The 21,432-nt window shown below is 44.7% G+C and overlaps 2 protein-coding genes across 3 annotated transcripts; one reads left to right on the forward strand and one right to left on the reverse strand.

Annotated features, from left to right (window-relative positions):
• Nucleotides 1-94: 94 nt before the first annotated feature.
• Nucleotides 95-14,973, reverse strand: prkar1aa (protein kinase, cAMP-dependent, regulatory, type I, alpha (tissue specific extinguisher 1) a). Of its 2 annotated transcripts, none has more exons than XM_084483333.1 (11): nucleotides 14,896-14,973; nucleotides 14,023-14,210; nucleotides 13,343-13,513; nucleotides 5,637-5,728; nucleotides 5,492-5,553; nucleotides 5,315-5,361; nucleotides 4,800-4,958; nucleotides 4,051-4,111; nucleotides 3,110-3,231; nucleotides 2,491-2,572; nucleotides 95-2,385 (listed from the first exon to the last, which is right to left on the reverse strand). In XM_084483333.1, exons 2-11 carry the CDS (start codon nucleotides 14,194-14,196, stop codon nucleotides 2,213-2,215), a joined length of 1,143 nt encoding a protein of 380 aa, XP_084339459.1. In that variant the 5' UTR covers nucleotides 14,197-14,210; nucleotides 14,896-14,973; the 3' UTR covers nucleotides 95-2,212. The 2 variants fall into 2 exon arrangements, with proteins under 2 accessions (XP_084339459.1, XP_084339460.1); XM_084483334.1 differs by having other exon boundaries at nucleotides 14,023-14,205; nucleotides 14,896-14,925.
• Nucleotides 14,974-15,706: 733 nt separating this feature from the next.
• LOC311385025 (actin-related protein 2/3 complex subunit 1A-A) lies at nucleotides 15,707-21,418 on the forward strand. The gene is made up of 10 exons (XM_084488702.1): nucleotides 15,707-15,828; nucleotides 16,560-16,689; nucleotides 17,147-17,251; nucleotides 17,561-17,783; nucleotides 18,140-18,247; nucleotides 19,132-19,338; nucleotides 20,030-20,105; nucleotides 20,375-20,565; nucleotides 20,864-20,954; nucleotides 21,259-21,418. The coding sequence occupies exons 2-10, from the start codon at nucleotides 16,626-16,628 to the stop codon at nucleotides 21,262-21,264; spliced, it is 1,071 nt and encodes a 356-aa protein (XP_084344828.1). The 5' UTR covers nucleotides 15,707-15,828; nucleotides 16,560-16,625; the 3' UTR covers nucleotides 21,265-21,418.
• The last annotated feature ends 14 nt before the right edge of the window (nucleotides 21,419-21,432 follow it).

The raw sequence follows: 21,432 nt of genomic DNA on the forward strand, positions 1-21,432 counted from the left end.
GAAGATGATTTTAACTGTTTGTCTACAATACCATACAATATTTTACTATTGTAATAATTGGTGAACCATGTCAAAGGGAAAAAAATACAACAATTTAATTTGATGCCATAACAGGAATTTTTAATAGCAAAAACACTGAAGGCTTACATTTAAAAATTAACAGCAATTGCAGTAATCTGAAACTCATTCAGTCTTTAAAACACCCAAGATTCCTTTGCACACCAAGATATTAAATCCCTCACTGAAGGTGTCAGAGACCAAACAAACTGAGAAGACCAAGTTACACAAAAATTCCATCGTGGAATATTACAAAATGTTTAACTTAACTAAAATACTGCCACTCTCTCTGTGACCAACTGGAATCTCAATATGAAGTAACCACAAAGTCGTCCCCGTCTCCTAGCAACCAAACATTCCTGGTATGAGGGATGAGAAACAGCAGGTACATTTTTACCGATAGGACTTGTGATTCGACGTGAACAAACTAAAAGTGGATGATTTTTCGTGACTCGAGTCACTGGACTGCAGGTGATTCTTGTTATAAGACCCTGCTGGAATGTTTTACACTAAAAACACACTAGCCGGGCCGTGGATGAGCACTGTAATGATCCTCTTTTGAACAGGAAGGAGAAAGAAAACATGAGGCGTGGGGGCGGGGCTGAGGGAGAGGTGGTCATTGAACCCCCTTCAATACACGTTATGACACATGAGCACCATAGCTTTATATTTGGCACTGCCTTGGATGTAACGACAAAATTGACCTGGTCTCAGATTCTATGCCACGTAACATTTCCATCTAGGTACTTCTAATGGTAAATGAGCGCCCACCCACCCCCACACACACACGCACACAAACAGATCTCCCAAGAGGTAGCATCTTTTTTTTTCTATTCCTTACTTGTGCTTGCTTGGAATGGCAGGGAACTAAAGCTACGTAACTAGGATATAAACTTTTCTTTTTCAATTATATAGATATACATATCACAAACTGTGCAAAAAATATTTTTGTCATTTTTTTCCTAATATATAGATTCACAGAGAAGCTGTATTTACAATCAAAGAGCGGCGTTTGGCCATTTTCTTGCTGAATTGTTGTTTCTGCATCTAAAACTAATCAACTGACGTCTTAACGGGTTTCTTCTACATAAGGGAGGGGCACAGGGCCGAGGAATGACAGCCGACCCTTGGTTCGAATGAGGGGACAGAGCTAGCACAAGGCCTCAGAGTCTAGTGAGGGAAAAACAAACTGCACACGTCCCTAGTAAAGTAAAAGGAACATCCGTCCAAAGAATGAAACATGTAAAACGTGGAATTCAGATCAACGCCTTCCTTTACATAATAAGCCTGAACGTGGGTTAACACTTTGAATGAAAAACATCTTGGCGCCGTGTCTGAGTCAAAAGGCGGGGTGCCTGGTGGTTTCGACGGGGCTGTGCGACATCAGTACCATCCGTGTACTTTTACAGGAACAAAAGAAAAGAACTCTGCGCCTAGGTTCAACAGCCATGAAGCGTATATTCGCAGCACATCAACCTGGCATGTCGAAATAACACCACCAGCCTGTGTTTGGGCCGACGCACAACACTTTTATCACCTGTCCCGTCAAATACTGGATTGATGAAAAAATTACCCTCTATAGTCACACTCGCTCCAATACAGTTCAATACTAAGCTCAATACAATTCAATATCAAAGCTATGAAAGAGAAACGTGTGTGTGAGCCTTCAAAACGATACAAATACAAAAAAAGGGGGCGGGGGGGGGGGGGGGCATGATTATACCGACAGGACCGGGCACGCTCATGGCGGGTCCAGGTCTCCGAATGCGAGGAGAACGTAGGCCCTCAAAAGCACATGGGCCTGGACTCCCTCAGAACAGAGCAGAGGAAGGGGACCAGAGGGGGCTGGCGGGGGGGGGGCTGTCTGTCTCCCTCCTGACAGACAGGAGATAGAGGGGGGAGTAGGATGGAAAAGAGGAGAGGACACAGAGGAGAGATGGCTATAAGACAGAGGTGGGCGGAGGGTTAGACAGACAGGAGGGAGTGGGGTGAGACAGAAAGGAGAGAGGGTTGTAGGACAGAGAGGTGAGATGGCTGTAAGACAGACAGGTGGGAGGGAGGGTTAGACAGAAAAGAGGGACAGGAGGGGGGTTAGACCAACAGGAGGGCAGGGGGGTTAGACAGACAGGAGAGAGGGAGAGGGGAGGGGGGGGTGTTAGACAGACAGGGACACGAAGCTGTTGTACTGCTGGATGTTCCTCTTCAGGATGTCCGAGCAGGGCCCCAGCACGCGCTCGAAGCGGGGCCGGTCCAGCTTCACGCACTTGAGGGGCCCGCGGGAGACCACCGTGGCGGCGCGCGGGCGGTTCATCAGCAGAGCGATCTCGCCTGGAGGAGAGGACCACAGAACATGTGAGTGAGGAGGAAAGAAAAGGAGAAAGGCCTGTGGTGTGCCTGTCTGTCTGTCGAGGTGTATCTGAAGCTCACACTCACCAAAGTAATCCGAGGGCCCGAGTCGGCCCACCTCCACAAACTCCTCGCTCTCCGACCTCCTCTGGAGCACGGCGGCTGAGCCCTACGACAGAACGACGACAACAGCAAAACCCAAGCGTGAGAGGGGGCAGTGCATCTTGGGAAATGTAGGACACACACGCACACACAAATAAATCCATGCCTACACCAGCACAAAACCAGAGGTCCTCCACCCTCGTTCAGCAGAGGACCCCTTGATCTAATGAAACAGAGCCTGGACCCCTTTGGATTTTGGTGGTGAGCATAGTCGTGGACATAATCGTGGCAAATCTAGTCATAGTGAACATAGTGGTGGTGCTGTGAATAACACAGTTACACATAGTGGTGGGGAACATAGTCATGGTGAACATAGTGATGGTGCACACAGTTTCACATAGTGGTGGTGAACACAGTCGTGGTGCACATAGCGGTGGTGAACATGGTTACACATGGTGGTGGTGGACATAGCTGTGGTGAACACATTCGTGGTGAACATGGTTACACATAGTGGTGGAGGAACATAGTGGTGGTGCACATAGCGATGGTGAACACAGTCGTGGTGAACATAGCGGTGGAGGAACGGGAGGGGGCTGCGGTGTACCTCCAGGATGATGAAGAACTCGTCTCCCGGCTCCCCCTGCACCACGATCTTCTGCCCGTCCTCAAACTGCACCGTCTCCAGCGAGTCGGCCACGGTGAGCCTCTCCCACTTCTCCAGGGACTCTGAGGAGTGGGACACAGGCATGAAGGCACAGTGTCTGTGGGTGTGCAGGGCTTGGTCTTAGCCGCAGACTATGTTGCTGGCCGCATCCAAAAGAGGGTGAAGCATCTCGGGCACTTGTCACATTTTTGTATTTTATATTCCATGTACAGTATTCTATTTCCTTTACAGTTATTATTATATTTTTATTTTATACTAATTGTTTCATGCCCAGTATTCTATTTCGTTTACAGTTATTATTATATTTTTATATTATTCTAATTATTTCATGTCCAGTTTGTTCCTCTTACACGTTTTCTTTCTATATTGCATTGTTGAAGGAGCCTGAGACTCCAGATTTGCATTGCCAGTGACTGCTGCTGCAATATTTGTGCATTTGACAATAAACAATCTTGAATCTAGTGTAACACCATGGTTTGAGTGCATTTCATATCAATTGTTGCTTATTTTAACCTTCATAAACAACGACAGTACTTCGTATCACTAAGTTGCTGTGGTCTGTAACCAGGCTGATAACACCTCCCACTCAGTCCGAGGGACTCTCAGCCAAAACCTTTAGTTTTTTTTTATCTGTGTTCGAATTTGTGCTGAAACAGTGTGTCCACTAACACTTTAAGAAGTCCTCTTGAGATGAGGTGTTAATGTAAATAAACAAAGTTACAAAAACTATGCATCGATAAATCTGGATTAAAAAAAGTCTTAAAAAGTTTGATACAACAGATATATGCTACTATGCATACTACTGTTATCTAGATGTACATTACTACCATCATTAAAAAAATGTATACATGATGTTTACATAAATGTTTGCAAACTCTTACCTAAAATGGACACTTTACTCAGAAACTCCTCATACATCTTGCGCTTTCTCAATGTGCTCCCCTGAAACGATAAAAAAGTGTCATTAGGAAAAACAATAATGAGTCCTAATAGCACATTAAAATGAATCACTTGTTTCTACATAAGCTTATGAATTGAAGAAAACATCTATGTGCAAATAATTACTATGCTTCATAACATATTAAATGTGGTTATCAATGTAACTGCGTGTTCACTAAAAAATATCAAATATTTTTCAAATGTACGATTAAATGCTTGGCGGGAGTATGCCTACTCTACTACATACTATGACTTGTAAGATTGTGCATGTCGCAAATAGATCTACTTTACCTCTTATCCTAGCTATCTTTATTTGGTATATGGGGAATGTACTAACATAGCAATTGTAAGTGCTTGGCACTTGTTTCTATGAACATCCTTACTGTAACGACAGCGATAGACTGTTGTTTCTCTTTCTTCTGACAAATGTACTTATTGTATGTCGTTCTGGATAAAAAAAGTCTGCTAAATGTAAATGTAAATGACTTGCATGATGGTGCAAGGAGGAATTTTACAATTCACACCCACCATGCTTTAGAGTCCCACTAAACAAAGTACTCCCACCACCCGTTAAACGTTCATGTTAACAACTAATTGGGAACTAAACAACTAATTGGGAGCGAAAGGGAACTAAAAGGTGATAGATAAGTGGGCAGACGTGTGCGTATGATGCTGATGACCGGGGCCCCACCATGAGTATTCTCCTGTAGCTGTCGCGGTCGATGCCCCACAGCTTGACGTCAGAGCGGGCCCCCACCGTGGCAGCACGGGGGGTCCCGTAGATCAGGGCCAACTCCCCGAAGCTGCCCCCCTCCCCGATGCTGGTCACCCACTCGCTGTTGACGTACACCTGGAGGAGCAGAGGGAGGGGGGAGACACCGGGTCGGGGGGGCCGGGGCAAACAGACCGGGTCAACGTGTGACTGAGACTGTGTGGATCTCTGAAGCTTTGAAGCTTCTTTTACTTTTCTTGGACATAGAAAGGACTGAGGCGCACCAGTTCATCAATTATTAGTAACAAAAGGTGACAATATCTCATTATAGTCACAATTGAACAGACAGACTTTACACATTCATTTAACCCATTTGTCTAGCAAATACTACCTTTCTCATAAGCCCCATTTAATAGTACAACATAATCACAGTCACTGACTTAATCAAGTTAAACATGCACACAGTGTCACGTTTAATAACACGGCCAGCTTACATCCATCTCTCCAATGTCGATGACGTAGAAGTTGTCCCCTTCGTCGCCTACGATGCAGAAACAGAACATTAGGCTGTGTAATCATCACTTATCACATCACATCACTTATATATATATTATATATCATAGTAATGGAAGTAATAAAAGGCAGATGGAAATAAACATTATTATACACACCTTGTTGAATGACCGTCTCACCAGCGATGTAGTTGACCGAAAACATGGCATCAAATATGTCACTGAAAAGAATAACTCCATGTAAACATCACGCAGATAAGAAATCATCCTGAATTAGATTCTGTTCTATGATTGGTTCCCTTACCTTCGCTCGTTATCGTCCAGGTGGGCAAACAGCACATTCTTTTCTATGGCCTTGGCCAGGGCAGCCATTGTTTTGTAATCTTTGGGGATGACCTGCAGCACAAGGTGAAACATGGGCTGATTACAGTGATCCAGAGAGGTATGGGTGAGGCACGCTGCACAGGGAGACTGTTGACATTACAGATTCAACACCAAACCTTTCTTCTGGGAGTTTAGCATGCTTAAAACTAGATCAGCAAAAAAGTTTCGAACAAAACACAATGACAAAGGTTACCTCATTAAAGGCAAGACAATGGAAAACCACATGCGGTTTATAGAACTTGTCTGTTTGAGAATTATTCTCCTTGACTCATGTATGGCAATTATGTATATTTGTTACTGTGACGACCCCGCCTACTTCATCATATGACCCTTCATCGAGGTGATCAGCTGATGCCATCAGCTGGATCTGGAGCACCTGGGCCCGGTGCTCCAGCCGGATAAAGGGCAGCTGATTGCTTGTTGTTGGGTGCTCTTCTTTTGGCTCTCTTCGCAGGCGGCCGCACCTTTTTGGTTTGCTTTGGCTTTTCCTTTAATTTATTCATTCTCTACAACACCCCACATCGCATTATCAATACACCCACATTTACATGACTGAAACTACTGACATACACACCTCATACTGGCGTTACTTTGGTTAAGTTATTACGTTATGTAAATAAATCTTTATTTTCTATAAGTTATGCACCGTCTCTCCCGTCTTTGTCATCGCCGTTGAGCCGGGTCATGACAAAATGGGGGCTCGTCCGTTTTTCGAATAGTTAAATATGTGTAGATTTGTTTGACGTGAGTTTGGAGTTTGTTTGGCCTGGCTGCAGGTGTTCTCCTTTAGTGCTGATTTTGTGGGCGGTGCCGGTGGTGGCACACGTCCGGCACACATGTGCCTTTGTTTGTTTGCCTTGAGTGTAAAACGGTTGTCGCACATTTTGCGAGTGTTTTTTCAGCAATTAAGGGGAGAGTTCACGGTCCATGTGGACTGACGGATCAGGGTGAGTATCAGAGTCGCTCTCTTAAGTTTTTATGCCAGTAACAAAGTGCCGGTTGACAGGTGTTTGTTCTCAGCGTGCGGATCATAGTGTGGTGCGGAGTTTTCCCCTTGTAGGCATAGCGGCGCTCCCTTTGGGTTCGTTGCGGGGGTCGTGGTAGTTTTGTGGCGGCATAGTGGTTAAAGCATTGTCTTGGGAGCATGTCCGTGATTTCGGGAGAGCTGCTGGCTTGCTAGTCGCTTCCCCGGGTCAGCGGTCTCTAGTGCATAAATACCCACCACTGCCCGCTGCATGAAGACTAGCCGGGAGTTTAGTTAGGGGGTTAATGTTTAGATAGCGGGGAAACTCCAAACTGGGATCCTCTTAGTGCGCATGGGGATACTTTGCTGTCTTGCTGGTCCTGTTAGGGCATAAAGGTGTGATGGCTGAATGTGAAGCGTTTATGGCGGCTCCGTCAGAGGAGGCCTTGGACAAGTGTACTAAAGAGCAGTTGCTTAAACTGTCTGATCATTATTCGGTGGCCGTGATAGATAGGAGGCGGAAAGACGATATTAAAATTGCTTTGCGATTAAAACTTGTTGACCTGGGAGTTCTTACGTCTGGTCCGGTGCCAGCTTCTCCACCTACCGTAGGCATGCCTTTTCAGACTCAGGGGCTGACTTTTGAGCAGCAAAAAGAGCTCCTCTTGCTGCAGTTAGAACATGAGAAATGTAAATATGAGATGGAAGCTAAAAAACAAATTGAGCTGGAGATGATCCGCCAGCGGGAGGGTTATCGTCTGGTTGCTGAGAGTCAGAGGGGGCAGGGGTCTGGGGTCGGTGCGCGGGGTGGGTGTATTTGACATAAACAACTTGCGGTTGTTGCCACCGTTTAATGAGAAGGATCCTGACTCGTTTTTTGTGCTGTTTGAGCGTGTCTCCGCGACAAGGGGCTGGTCTGAGGAGGACTGTGCTCTGCTGCTCCAGTGCGTCCTCACAGGTAAGGCGCAGGGGGCATATTCGTCTTTGAGCGCGGCTGATAGCTGTAGTTATTTTAAAATAAAATCTGCCGTGCTGAAGGCCTATGAGCTTGTCCCTGAAGCATATCGCCAACGTTTTCGGGCTTGGGAAAGGACAAATGGCCAATCCTATGTTGAATTTGTTCGCGATTTAACTACCCATTTTAAACGTTGGTTGGGTGCGCTTGATATCACTACTTTTGATGATTTGTGTGAGTTAGTCATTTTGGAGCAGTTTAAGAACACGCTACCCGGTCGGATTGCGACCTATATCAACGAACGGAAGATTGCCTCTGCTACAGAAGCGGCTGTGTCCGCAGATGAGTATGTGCTCCTCCATAAGGGCGATGCGAGAGAGCGCACACCCGGCCGCGATGATTCTGGCTGGGGTGGAAGCAGGCGAGGTGCTGCGGCGGCTGACCAGATGCGTTCCGGGAAGTCTGGCCTGTTTAGAGCTGAGTCTCACTCACGGAGCAGTTTTGACAGCAGAAGCTGTAACTATTGTCGTGAGAAGGGCCATTGGAAGGCTGATTGTCCGGGGTTGCGGTTTAAACATAGGGGGAGCAACTCTAATGTTAAGCCGGCGGCGGCTGCTGCTCCGGTGGTTAGTGGCTGTGTTTCTAATGTGTTTCCCTCTGTCTGTGAGCCGGATGTTCTGGAGGCATACGCTCCTTTCATTAGAAGTGGCTTTGTGTCGCTGGTTGGTAGCGATGTTAAAGTCCCGGTTACAATCTTGAGGGACACAGGGGCATATGATTCTTATATGATTGAGTCTGTGCTGCCTTTGTCCGCGGAGACGGACAGCGGGGACCGTATTCTCAGTCGAGGGATGGGGTTGACTGTTTTACCCGTGCCTTTGCATAAGGTGGTCCTGGACTGTGAACTCGTGCAGGGTGAGGTAGCTGTGGGAGTGCGGCCGGCGTTGCCTATTGAGGGGGTTCATTTTATTTTGGGCAACGGCTTGGCTGGCGGCCGCCTCTGGGCTGATGCCTCTCCCTCACCTGTTGTTACGCTCTGTCCGTTTACTGTCTCTGACGGGGGTCCCAGTGAGGTACCTGAGGTTCTTTCAGCCTGTGTGGTTACACGTGCAATGAGTAAAGCTGAGCCTGAGTTATCAGATGGGGAGCTTGGTGACGATGATTTTGAAGCTCCGTCTTTGTCTGATTTCCCAGTGTCACAGAGTGAGTTGCTGCAGGAGCAAATCTGTGATTCCTCTTTAAATGAATTATTTGGTCGTGTTTTGTCTGCTGCCGAGATAAAGGGTGCCGCCAGTGGGTACTTTTTGCGTAGTGGACTGCTCTTTCGGAAATGGGCTGTTTTGGATGGTGACGGTGTGGGGGATGCTGTTTACCAGTTGGTTGTACCGACTAAATTTAGGCCTCTGGTCCTTAAAGTGGCACACGACGAGAGTGGGCATTTTGGTGTTAGGAAAACGTATCTAAATATATTGAAGCAGTTCTTTTGGCCGCGTGTAAAAAGAGATGTTGCCGCATATATTAAGACCTGCCATGTGTGCCAACTAACGGGCAAGCCGAATCAGTGTGTGAAGTCTGCTCCTCTGCAACCGATTCCTGCCATAGGCCAACCATTCGAGTATTTGATTGTGGACTGTGTCGGTCCGTTGCCGAGCGCTAAATCTGGCTGTAAATATTTACTGACAGTTATGTGCCAAAGTACCAGGTATCCGGCTGCATACCCGCTGAGATCCATTACAACTAAAGCCGTGGTGAAGGCACTGACTCAGTTTATTTCAGTTTTTGGCATTCCGAAGGTTATTCAGAGTGACCAAGGGTCAAATTTTTCTTCCCACATGTTTGGTCAAGTGTTGAGATCCTTGCGCATTAAGCACAATCAGTCATCGGCATACCACGCGCAGAGTCAGGGTGCGTTGGAGAGATTTCATCAGACTCTCAAGTCTCTCCTGCGTGCGTATTGCACTGAGCTGGATCGAGACTGGGAAGAGGGGCTCCCATGGCTGATGTTGGCTGCGAGAGAGGCTGTACAAGAGGGTACTGGTTTCAGTCCGAATGACTTGGTTTTTGGGCATGTGGTGAGGGGCCCTTTGGCTGTGTTAAAGGACAACTGGGTGGATGCTGAGCCGCCGAAAAATCTGATTGATTTTGTGAATGGGTTTCGGCATCGTTTGTTCGTGGCGGGTGGTATGGCACGGGATAAGTTGCAGGTGTCTCAGAGCGAAATGAAGAAAAATTATGACTGTCACGCAGAGCAGCGGGAGTTTAGTCCTGGGGACCAAGTTTTGGCATTAATGCCTATTGTGGGATCACCATTTCAGGCTAAGTATACCGGTCCGTATACAGTCATTGAGAAACTCTCAGATTTGAACTATTTCATTGCGACACCGGGGCGGAGAAAGTCCAAACAGCTTTGTCACATTAACTTGTTGAAGCCGTTCTACATCCGTGGTAGTGAGTCAGGTCGGGCTGATGAAGGTGTGCGTCCGGCTCTGGTTGCTAGTTCAGTGGCTGTGAGGCATGAAGATGGGGTGCCTGAGCCCGATGACAGTTTGCTGTGGGGTCGTTTAAAAAATTCTGAATCTCTGTCTAACTTGGACAAGCTGTTGTCCCATTTGTCTGAGTCTAGACGCTGTGAGCTGGCTGACTTGGTGCGGAAGTTTCCCTGTCTGTTCGGTGATGTCCCTTCGCGCACTGATTGGGTGGAGCATGACATCGAGGTGGGAGATGCGCAGCCGATAAGACAACGTTTTTACCGTATGTCACCGGAGAAGCTGAAACATCTTGACTCTGAAGTGGCTTACATGGTTGAAAATAATATGGCTGTGCCGTCTAACTCCAGTTGGGCCTCCCCCTGTATTTTAGTGCCGAAGCAGGACAAAACACCTCGGTTTTGTACAGATATGAGAAAAGTAAACTCTGTCTCAAAGCCAGATTCTTTCCCTTTGCCGCGAAGGGATGACTGTATTGACAGTGTTGGGCCTGCCAAATTTGTAAGTAAATTCGATCTGCTTAAAGGGTATTGGCAGGTACCGCTGTCCAAGCGTGCTCAGGAGATAGCAGCATTTATTACACCGTCGGGTCTGTATTCTTATACAGTAATGCCGTTTGGGTTAAGAAACGCTCCCGCTACGTTCCAGCGGTTAATGAACAGAGTTGTGTCCGGGTTGGAGGGGTGTTCCGTTTATTTGGATGACTTGGTGATTTTTAGCGATACATGGCACTCCCATCTTCAGCGCATCCGGGCGCTGTTTGAACGCCTGGCAGAGGCGAGGCTTACTGTTAATTTAGCCAAGTGCGAGTTTGCTAAGGCCACTATTACTTATCTGGGGCGAGTAGTGGGGCAAGGTTGCGTAGCTCCAGTTCAAGCGAAGGTTATGGCCGTCGAAAAGTTTCCACGGCCCACAACGAAGAAAGAGCTTCAGCGGTTTCTCGGTCTGGTGGGGTATTACCGAGGGTTCTGTCGAAACTTTTCCACTGTAGTGTTCCCTCTTACTGAGCTTCTGAAGACCAGAGCAAAGTTTGTGTGGTCGCCAGAATGTCAGCAGGCCTTTGATAAGGTCAAGACTGTTCTCTGCTCTTCCCCTATTCTGGCAGCACCGCGATTCGACCGGACCTTTTTGCTCCAGGTTGATGCCAGTCAGGTGGGAGCAGGCGCCGTTTTGCTGCAGGGAGATGACCAGGGTGTAGTGAGGCCAGTAAGCTTCTTCTCGAGGAAATTCAATCGTTACCAGTTTAATTACTCCGTGATCGAAAAGGAGGCATTGGCGCTGGTTTTGGCACTGCAGCATTTTGAAGTCTATGTGGGAGGAGGTGCGCCCCTTGTGGTTTACACGGATCATAATCCTCTGACCTTTTTAAGGTCATTGCGGTGTCCGAATCAGAGGTTAATGAGATGGGTTCTGTTTCTGCAGGGATATGATCTTGATATTCGGCATATCAAAGGGGTGGATAATGTCATTGCCGACGCGCTGTCACGTGCTCCTTTGCCATGAGTGAATGTGACTAGTGATGCCATTTCATGCTGTTCGTGATATGTTCTTCTGTCTGTTCTCTTAATTTGCTTCTCAGGTACCAGGGTTGCTGAGGTCAGGTGGAAAAGGAACAGGACATGGGCAGGGTGGAGTTGTGTTTTTTCTTAGATTTATTATAATTTTTTTTTGGTCAGTTACTTATCTTTGAATTAATATTTTTTTGGGGGGGGATAATTTCAGGTTAATTTGTTTAGCTTGATAATTATAGGTAAATTTGTTTAGTGTGTGCCGGTGTTCCCTTTGGGACACCGACTTTATGGGGGGGGGTGTGACGACCCCGCCTACTTCATCATATGACCCTTCATCGAGGTGATCAGCTGATGCCATCAGCTGGATCTGGAGCACCTGGGCCCGGTGCTCCAGCCGGATAAAGGGCAGCTGATTGCTTGTTGTTGGGTGCTCTTCTTTTGGCTCTCTTCGCAGGCGGCCGCACCTTTTTGGTTTGCTTTGGCTTTTCCTTTAATTTATTCATTCTCTACAACACCCCACATCGCATTATCAATACACCCACATTTACATGACTGAAACTACTGACATACACACCTCATACTGGCGTTACTTTGGTTAAGTTGTTACGTTATGTAAATAAATCTTTATTTTCTATAAGTTATGCACCGTCTCTCCCGTCTTTGTCATCGCCGTTGAGCCGGGTCATGACAGTTACAAACTGGAGGAATTGTTATCTTATAATTACTATTATATTGTACCCTACTTTCTACATGATCATCACCTGTGTAACTATAGTGGGAAGGGGAATTGACTCTCGTATGTAAACAATATGCGGTTATGTTTTGCTTTAAATTTATGTCCTTATTGTTAGTTTGATAAACCGCTTGTGTTATCGCATTGGCCATTTCCGTTCATTTTCTTTTCGAAACAGCGCACATTCTAGAACGTGGCCTAGAAGGACACTACACTATATCAGAAAAAAACCCTCTTAAGTTTGGCAACATGGCAAGAAACCATTAAAGATAATCTAATAAGGCAAACTGTTTCAATAGCAGCTTTTATATATTTATTATCATTTGCCTGGGTGAAAATGATTCTCCCTGTCAGTACTCAGTAGTAAATTTTCGCTATTCTGCTAAATTAATACTTTCAAAACTGGTAATCAGTCAAACAAGACTTAAGTCTCTTCATTGATGAAAGGTTTAGTCATGATCAGGTGTGAACAACGAGAGAACGGAGCTCCTTGAACACAGAGACCGACCAAGGTTTGATTTCATAGATGTATAATATGAATAATGATATATTTTATTAGTCTATATCATAGTACATATGGAAAATAGCAGCCTATCATTTCTGCCAAAATGAATGCAGATGCTGACATGAACGGATGAGGACATTGTCGTCATATTATGAAAAGTTAAATCTGTTGGTAGAGACGGTCGGTCATTGAGCAGAGACCCTGCAACGCGCCGATAAACAGCTGTGGGAATCCCTGACAAGCCACAGGATTATTTTCAAGCTTTTGAACCACGCAAAAGTCACACAAAATGAGGCCTCATTGAGCCGCACACATAAACAAGTACATAATACATGATGTGACGATCAGACGACGACAGGTCTGGCCTGTCAAATCAGAATCGACCGCGCTAAATCTCGGTGGAGGACGTGTGTACACGATGTAGCTAATGAACAGCGAGTTCCTGATAGTTGTGAAGAGTGGCAGCGCTGACCTTTCGGACGTAGGAGGCGGCGTCCTCCTCGTTGTACACCTCGGCGCTGATGGCTCCGCGGCGGCGGCGGCCCCGCACCACCGGGTTCATGGGAGGGGAGACCTCCTCCTCGCGGGAGTCCGAACGGGAGCCGGCGGACTTCTGTTGCAGCAGCATCTGCATGCTCTCCTCCTGGCCGCGCAGGAAAGAGGCACAACAGGTGAGCGGTCAGTCAGTGGATGGTTCAAATCTCTCATTCTTTGATGTATTGTACTGCAGCAATCAAATCATGAAACCTCTTAACTACTTAGAAATATATAGATTTTAAAGGGGTACTGTAGATATTCTATATTTCTAAGCCATCAAAATAATTTTGGATGGTCCCGAAAAACCAACTTCTAAATCAACATTTTACATGCATAATATAATATCATATTTGCCTGTTTCAAAATCAATTGCTAGTCAAATGGTTATTTCTAATCCAGAAGGTTGGTGAATCCACGAAGACACTATTATGAAGTTATCATGCCAAATGATCAAAACTCACAGCTCACAGCATACAACTGCAGCAAGTCAAAAACATATGGGTAAATCACAGACAACAGCACATATTATCCAATATGAAGGCAACCGACTTCAGAGCAGAGCAGAATGCATACAAGACTCCTTTATGTGAGGAGACCGCCACATTGACACCTCACCTTTTCCAGTCTGTCAAAGTACTCTTTGAGGAAAGCCATTGGCCGGTCTGGCCGCGAGGTGCACAGCTGGACAATGCAGTCCTTTAGCAGTTGCTGAATGTTGTGCTTCTGCACATACTGCTCGCACTCTCTCATACTCCTCTCTTCATCACTGCTCATATTGCCTGATGTCATTGTAGCCTTCTGACCTGGCGAAGGAATAGAGGCAGGGGATGTAAGGATCATACATGGCATTTTAACATGGTACAATTTGAGTTGTTTATTTTGCCATCTTCAACCAATGTTTACTGTATTGATGCCTTATTTTAGTTAAACAGTGATTAATTATTATTACATTATTATATCATGAACTGTTATAATCTGGTTCGCCTTACAATTAAATATCAACAGCTTGCTCATAATGGTTATCTCAAACATATCTGGCTTAAAGTATGAATTTAGCGTGAATATTAATACTAACGCTCGGGTTAGATCGCAGCAACACGACATTCACAAAGTAAAGCAAAGTCGAAGAGTTAAGAGTTCCTATAAAAAAAATAAAAAAAGACAAGAGATGCGATCAAACAGTTTCCTTTACAATACTGGGGGGGGGGGCTAGCCAGCAACGCAGAACAGGAAGATTAATATGCATGATGCTATCGGGATGCAAGGAGCTGACAGGAGCCTCACATCATCAACAACAACAACACTTTCTGCCCTTCTGTCTTCGTGGGGACCTGAACGCGAGCTAGTTCTGCTAGCTAGGCATTTGCGTTTTTTGGTAAAACATGAATAGCAGCGTAGCTAACACAAACAGTGCCATTATATCGGGTGAAACTTTATCACATTTGTTTTCCTTTGTTAGCATAGTCAGTTGCATTGCTGAATCCTCACCAAAGAATATAAAAGCTTGTATTTTAAGGGCTGGGTCCGTTATTTACCCCTTCTTCCTCTTCTGTTGGGTAATATCCTACCCATGATGCTTTGCGCGAGAATATAGAACTGATTGGATGAGGCTATCCTATATAAAGTGAACTAGTATCCAAAGATCTATACATTCTAAATTAAATTTTAACTTGAAAAAAAACTGAAAAAAACACAGTATTTGACTACTTTTTAGCTTTTAGACTGAATTTCTTTGCCGTATGTTAGACTAATGTCGTTACAGCTGAAGCATCTGACCAGTCTTATCTGACCAAGGAGCCGCAGGCATTTCAACCATTTCATTGCAGCAGCCGGGGACCGTCCTAGCAGCAATGTAGGTTCCTATTAACATTAAGTGATACATCAAAGAAAAGTATGCATACATATTATATTCAAATGCATTTATTTATCAAGTTACTTACAGAATGATGTAATGAAAGGTATCAAATAATACATTAGGGAACTAGAACACATTTTTTTAAATGAAGAGATATTTTTTAACAATGATGTTAAATACTTTGAGGATTACAAACACTGTATTATTTTATGGTCAGAAGTTCCCAACAGAGTATTCTATTCAACATGCTATAATGATCACAGTTTCCACTATATATGTAGGCCTATTGACAAAAATGAGAAAGCACCATTTTATGTTGATTCAAGTAACTGATAAACCTTTGAGGGTTGGGGAACTGCTAACTTGCTGGGATTTATGCATATCCCCCATTGCTCAACAGAGACACACCTCTCTGCCTTCACTCCTCCCTTCACTGTAATCTCTGCCACTTCCTTCACCTCCTCCTGACACTACTCCATTCGTGTTGACTGCCCAGAGTCCACGGATTTGATCTCAGGAAAATAACAGCCACTCTCACCTCCGCCACCTCAACCCTCCAAGCAACAGTGAGCATGTCTACCTTTCAAAGTTCCTTTGCCTCATGAGTTTGTTTGTTTACTTGGAGCTTTCAAGTGTTTTAGGCTGTTTTGCTTCCTGGCCCTAAGAGCCTCAAAGTCCTACCCGTCTGGTTTGCTATTGTGTCAGAGCTCTATGCTGTTGTAACTTGATTATGTGGCCCAAGCCTTTGACCAGGTAGCTCAAGAACAGTAGCATTCATTGTTTAAATGGGCATGCAAGTTCGCTGGAGAGAACTGCAGAGAGCAAGCATACTTCTAGCATATGCAACATTTATGGAATTGTATCTGAATTGGTGATATATATATCACCGATATATATATATATCAAGTTACTACATGGTCAGGTGAATGTAATGTGAAACAGGATGTATCCAAAAAACAAGGCATGTCCCCACTAGCCAGGATGTGTTTCCCTTAGAAACAAGGAAGTTCATTCCAGTCTCAATTGCAGGGAAACATTCATGGCATGTTTGCATAGTAGAAAGACGATGATAATGAAGCTAATATTGACAAAAGGAGGTGTGGACGTAGGAGCCAAAGCATTAAAAATCAAAAACATACATGAAATTAGGTTATTCAATAAAATATATGTATATACTATTTTGTATTGCTCCAAAGCAATCTATCATCTCAGTTCCAACTTGTCTGAAAAAAAAACGAAAAAAAAATTATACAAAGTAACAATCTGATGCCCTATCTCCTCTTGAATCTGATGATAGGTATCACAGCAGCAATCTCGACGCAGGCCACTCCTTTCTCGGCTACATTCTGCTGCGGGTTGAGACATGTCGCTCTACAGCTTTGGCCTGGAGCCCTTGTCCTGCCATGCCTGGAACAAAGACAAGACGCGTAGGTGAAACTAGCCTGCAACAGGTTGCCTCTATGGAAGATCTTGGCCGCATGTAACATACACAAACACACAAACAACCAAATGCAAAGCACACACACACACACACACACACACACACACACACACACACACACACACACACACACACACACACACACTGAGTATTATATGCATTGTCACACCGTACCTTGTGAATAAACCAATTGCAGTGCTAAAAGAACATACATTTGGTATCACAATTAAGAGAGAATTGAAATGTCATCTTACTATTTCCTACTCATATCATATAACTCATTAGGGTATCATTCTTGTAGTAACGAAATGACCAAAAACGTAATCATCAAAGTATCAATCAATCAGTATTTATTCATTATATTTAGTCATTTATGTAATCTTTGCTTTTCTAATGAAAGTCCTATTAATCCTCTGTGATGTGTTTGCCTTGTTTGTGTGTAGAGCTTGCAGTCAGCCCCAACAACAATGTGGTAACCATTTATCAAAAGAACGGCAAAGAATGGGACAAGATACAGGAGCTGACGGAGCACAGTGGACGCATCACTGGTAAGGCTACACCTTTCTGCTGGTTCTAACCCTAACCTAGTGGTGTACCCTTTCCGTTTGGAGAATATTGAAAAAGCTACTCCTCAATAAGGGGAGCTTGCAATTATCCTAACATTTATTTGATATTTAAATTATTTATATTTTTATATTAATATATTAATATATATTAATATATTTATTCAAATCATAGAATGGATTTATATGAAATTGAGTTTTTTACAGTGACATGAAAACATACAAACCACAAAAACAAAACTTAATTGAGAGCAACACTAATGAACGACTAATGAAAGCGACCTATCGCTACAGGAATCGACTGGGCACCTGAGTCCAACCGCATCGTGACCTGTGCCTCGGACCGTAACGCGTACGTCTGGAGCCTGAAGGACGGCGTGTGGAAGCCCACGCTGGTGCTGGTCCGGATCAACCGGGCGGCGACCTGCGTCAAGTGGTCCCCGCTGGAGAACAAGTTCGCTCTGGGCAGCGCAGCCCGGCTCATCTCCGTCTGCTACTTCGAGAAGGAGAATGACTGGTGATTTTCAGTTGGGAGACGCATTTACATTTACATTTATATTTAGGGCGTCTAGCAGACGCTTTTATCCAAAGCGACTCACAATAAGTACATTTGTCAGAAGAAAGAGAAACAACAATACATCGCTGTCCGTTCAGTAAGGACCCCTTAGACCCCTGCTCATCTAAACATACCACAATCAGATCTACATTTACATCCAGTTATTCTGCAAAAGATTATATCAAGCTAGATTTCTAGTGAGGTGGAGAAAATATAAAAAAAACGAAATGCAAAATGATCTGGATCGACTTACAAATGCATCAAAATGATTTTGATATTATAATAACGTCTTTTCTCTGTGGGGGGGTCTTGGGCAGGTGGCTGAGCAAGCACATCAAGAAGGCCATCCGCTCCACCGTGCTGAGCCTTGACTGGCACCCAAACAACATCCTGCTGGCTGCCGGATCCTCTGACCTGGACTGCAGGTCAGAGAGAGAGATCAATGTGTGGGTTGTGTTGCAGACGATCAGCAACGATCCAGTCGGTTTATCCTGTCTGATCAATACACTTACAGGAAGGAACTTCAAAGTTCAACTCAAATCAAAGGAGTGAAATAACATCTTGGGTTGTTCACTGGTGGTGGTTGCGAGCTAGCCTGGGAGCCAGACAAATCTGGAAGCTTGTGCATTATTTGCTCTGGCACATGCATCTGGCCGTCCTCCTGTTCAGACAGACTCCAGCAGACCTGGCCCGGGTCGGACCAATCACAACCATTGATCTAATATGAGGTGGCGTTTATACAAGGACCGTAGAGAGGAGCGACCTCTTGGAGCGCAATTGAGGCATTTTCATAAACAACCAAGATGGTTGCCACTGATGGGTCACACGTTTGGTTTCTCTGATTGGTTGTAGTTCAATCCAATTGCATCTAGGTTTAGTGACTGGGTGTTGGTTAGTTCATGGAACCTGTTAGCATGCATGGAGGCGTTTCCCCCCTCCCCCTCAGATGAAGGACATGCTAGACAGGCAGCTTAGGCTGATTGGTGGGTAGTCAATAACTTGTAGCGGAACATGTGTCACCATACAAAAAGGGGCAACCACCAAAATCAACAGGCTGTTTATATATTGTATCTGACACATTGGCCATTATGACCAGTGCATAAAATATAGTGCAAATGTTTTTGTCAATAACTTTTGTATGCCTTATCCTGAAATCAAACCAATAATGATAATAGTTTAGAAGGCATACATTAATTAGCTGTGTACTGAACATTTGTAAAATCAAATCTATGAAACAAAAACTCTGTATATGTCAACATCATGTCATAATATCAACACGTGGCGTCATGTGACACAACAACCTACACAGGGTGTTCTCGGCCTACATCAAGGACATCGAGGACAAGCCGGGACCCACAGCCTGGGGGGCCAAGATGCCATTTGGGGAGCTGCTGCTGGAGCAGAAGGACTGCGGAGGCTGGGTGCACAGCGTCTCCTTCTCCCCCAGCGGAGACCAGCTGGCCATGGTCACCCACAGCAGCAGCGTGATGGTGGTGGATGCGGCACACGGCAAAGAGTGAGCTGCTCACCATCAGAGGGAGGGAGGGAGAGAGATTGAGGGAGAGAGAGAGAGGGGGGGGAGAGAGAGAGAGAGAGAGAGAGAGAGAGAGAGAGAGAGAGAGAGAGAGAGAGAGAGAGAATGTATATATCTAATATTTGATATGTACATATATTTTGTATTTAACGTTTTATATTTTGATCTCCTAATTTTTCACCTGCTTTGGCAAAGTTAACTTTTGTTTCTCATGCAAATAAATATTTTTTAAATTTAATTTAAGAGAGAGTGAGAGACAGAGAGAGGGAGGGACTTCCAAGGGAGAGATATCAGTTTCTATTACATGTTTTTGATATATATATTCAAATTATTGGACAACACACTCCATCTTCTCTTTCTTCCCCCTGCTGGTGTCTGTAGTAATGTTTCACAGGGGACTCTTAACTGATGTACACAGCTCACAGGAAGTAAGAGATTCTAATTGTTTGGGTAGTAGCAAGGAACACAGCTGACAGGATGCTATGCGATCATTCTCAACATCTTCCCTACGAGCAGCGCAGTGTGAGAGAACTGGTGTTGAATGTAAAGATTGGAATAACTTGTGCATTGTTCCACAATGAGTGTAATAATGCAGTTCAAATTATATCCTCCAAAAAGTGAGGCTGTTTTTTCTTTCTTTCTTGCCATTTCACCTGTGACCTCATGTGTTTAGGGCAACCCAACTGACCACAGAACGTCTGCCTCTAATGAGCGTGCTCTACGTTAGCCCGACTGAAATTGTGGCGGCTGTAAGTATAGCACATGTGTGTGTGGTGTGTGTCTGCATATTTTTCTGCATGTCTGTTTGCGCATGCATGTGTATGTGTGTCGGTGTGTCTGTCTGTGTTTGTAATAACCTTTTTATTTGATGCCCTGTGACCTCTACATTTTTGTTGTTGTGGCTAATGGAAAATATATCTCTGTGCATCTTTCACATGGGCAAAATCTGTGTTAACACTATGAACAAAATGTTGTTTATATAACTTTCTAACAAATCACTGCTCTTTCTCTGTCTCAGGGCCATGACTGTGTCCCATACCAGTTCTCCTACCAGGGCCCAGGCCAGCTGAGCTTCGTCAAGAAGCTGGACATCCCAAAGCAGACCTCCAAGGGCAGCATGTCAGCCATGCAGCACTTCCGTAACCTGGACAAAAGGGCCACCGAAGATGACATGAATGACCTGAACGCCCTGCACCAGAACAGCATTACGTGAGGGCCCGCACCGCACCACCAGCACGGTCCCATATAAATATAGAGTCAACCGCCGAGACCGTCAGTCCAACCGGACCCCCACTGTGAATGGTTTCACTGTTGGATACTACTTGACAGAATATTTGTTTTCAGGGTTTTCAAGCCTGACCATGTTCAAGGGTATAAACATATCACATGCTCACATGGATCGACGTACAGACACACACACACACACACACACACACACACACACACACACACACACCTTGTACACTACCGGACTTCCACTCAGTCTGAGCGTGTCCTGTGTCCACAGCCAGCTGCGTGTTTACTCTGGGGAGAGAGCCAGGATTGAGAAGTACAGCAGTGTGTCCCTAGATGGAGCCATGGTCATATGGGAATTTAAGGTAACAGTTATAAAGGCGTGGTTGATTTATTGAAATGCAGTAAAGTGAAGTGTTATTACAGAAGAGAATAATACAAGAATTTGGCATGTTTTATATTCGATGTTTTGATCAATTGGATGTATGCAGACTAACCTTAACTTACATTGAAGCAAGCAGTCCATTGCATTCAATTGTTGAATATTGATCCTCAGGGACACAATTCTTACAATTCTCGATTTAAGACATGCAAGTAAAATATCTAGCGTCATACTTATACATATACATATACATACTTGTAATTTTTTTCTTTCTTTCCCCTCGCCAGCATTGACACAAAGGATGGTTCAACTTCTTGAAGGGAAGGACCTATGAATCTACTGGAATCGTCTCTAGACACGTCCAGGTCCTCTTCATCATAACACTCCCAAGACTAGCAGCTCCTCATGGTGTCTTGTTAAGAAATGACAATAAAGAAACTTGATTCCACCTTTGTTCTTTT

The sequence above is a fragment of the Micromesistius poutassou genome (genome assembly GCF_964030765.1).
Source record: "Micromesistius poutassou genome assembly, chromosome: 1".
NCBI lineage: Eukaryota > Metazoa > Chordata > Actinopteri > Gadiformes > Gadidae > Micromesistius > Micromesistius poutassou.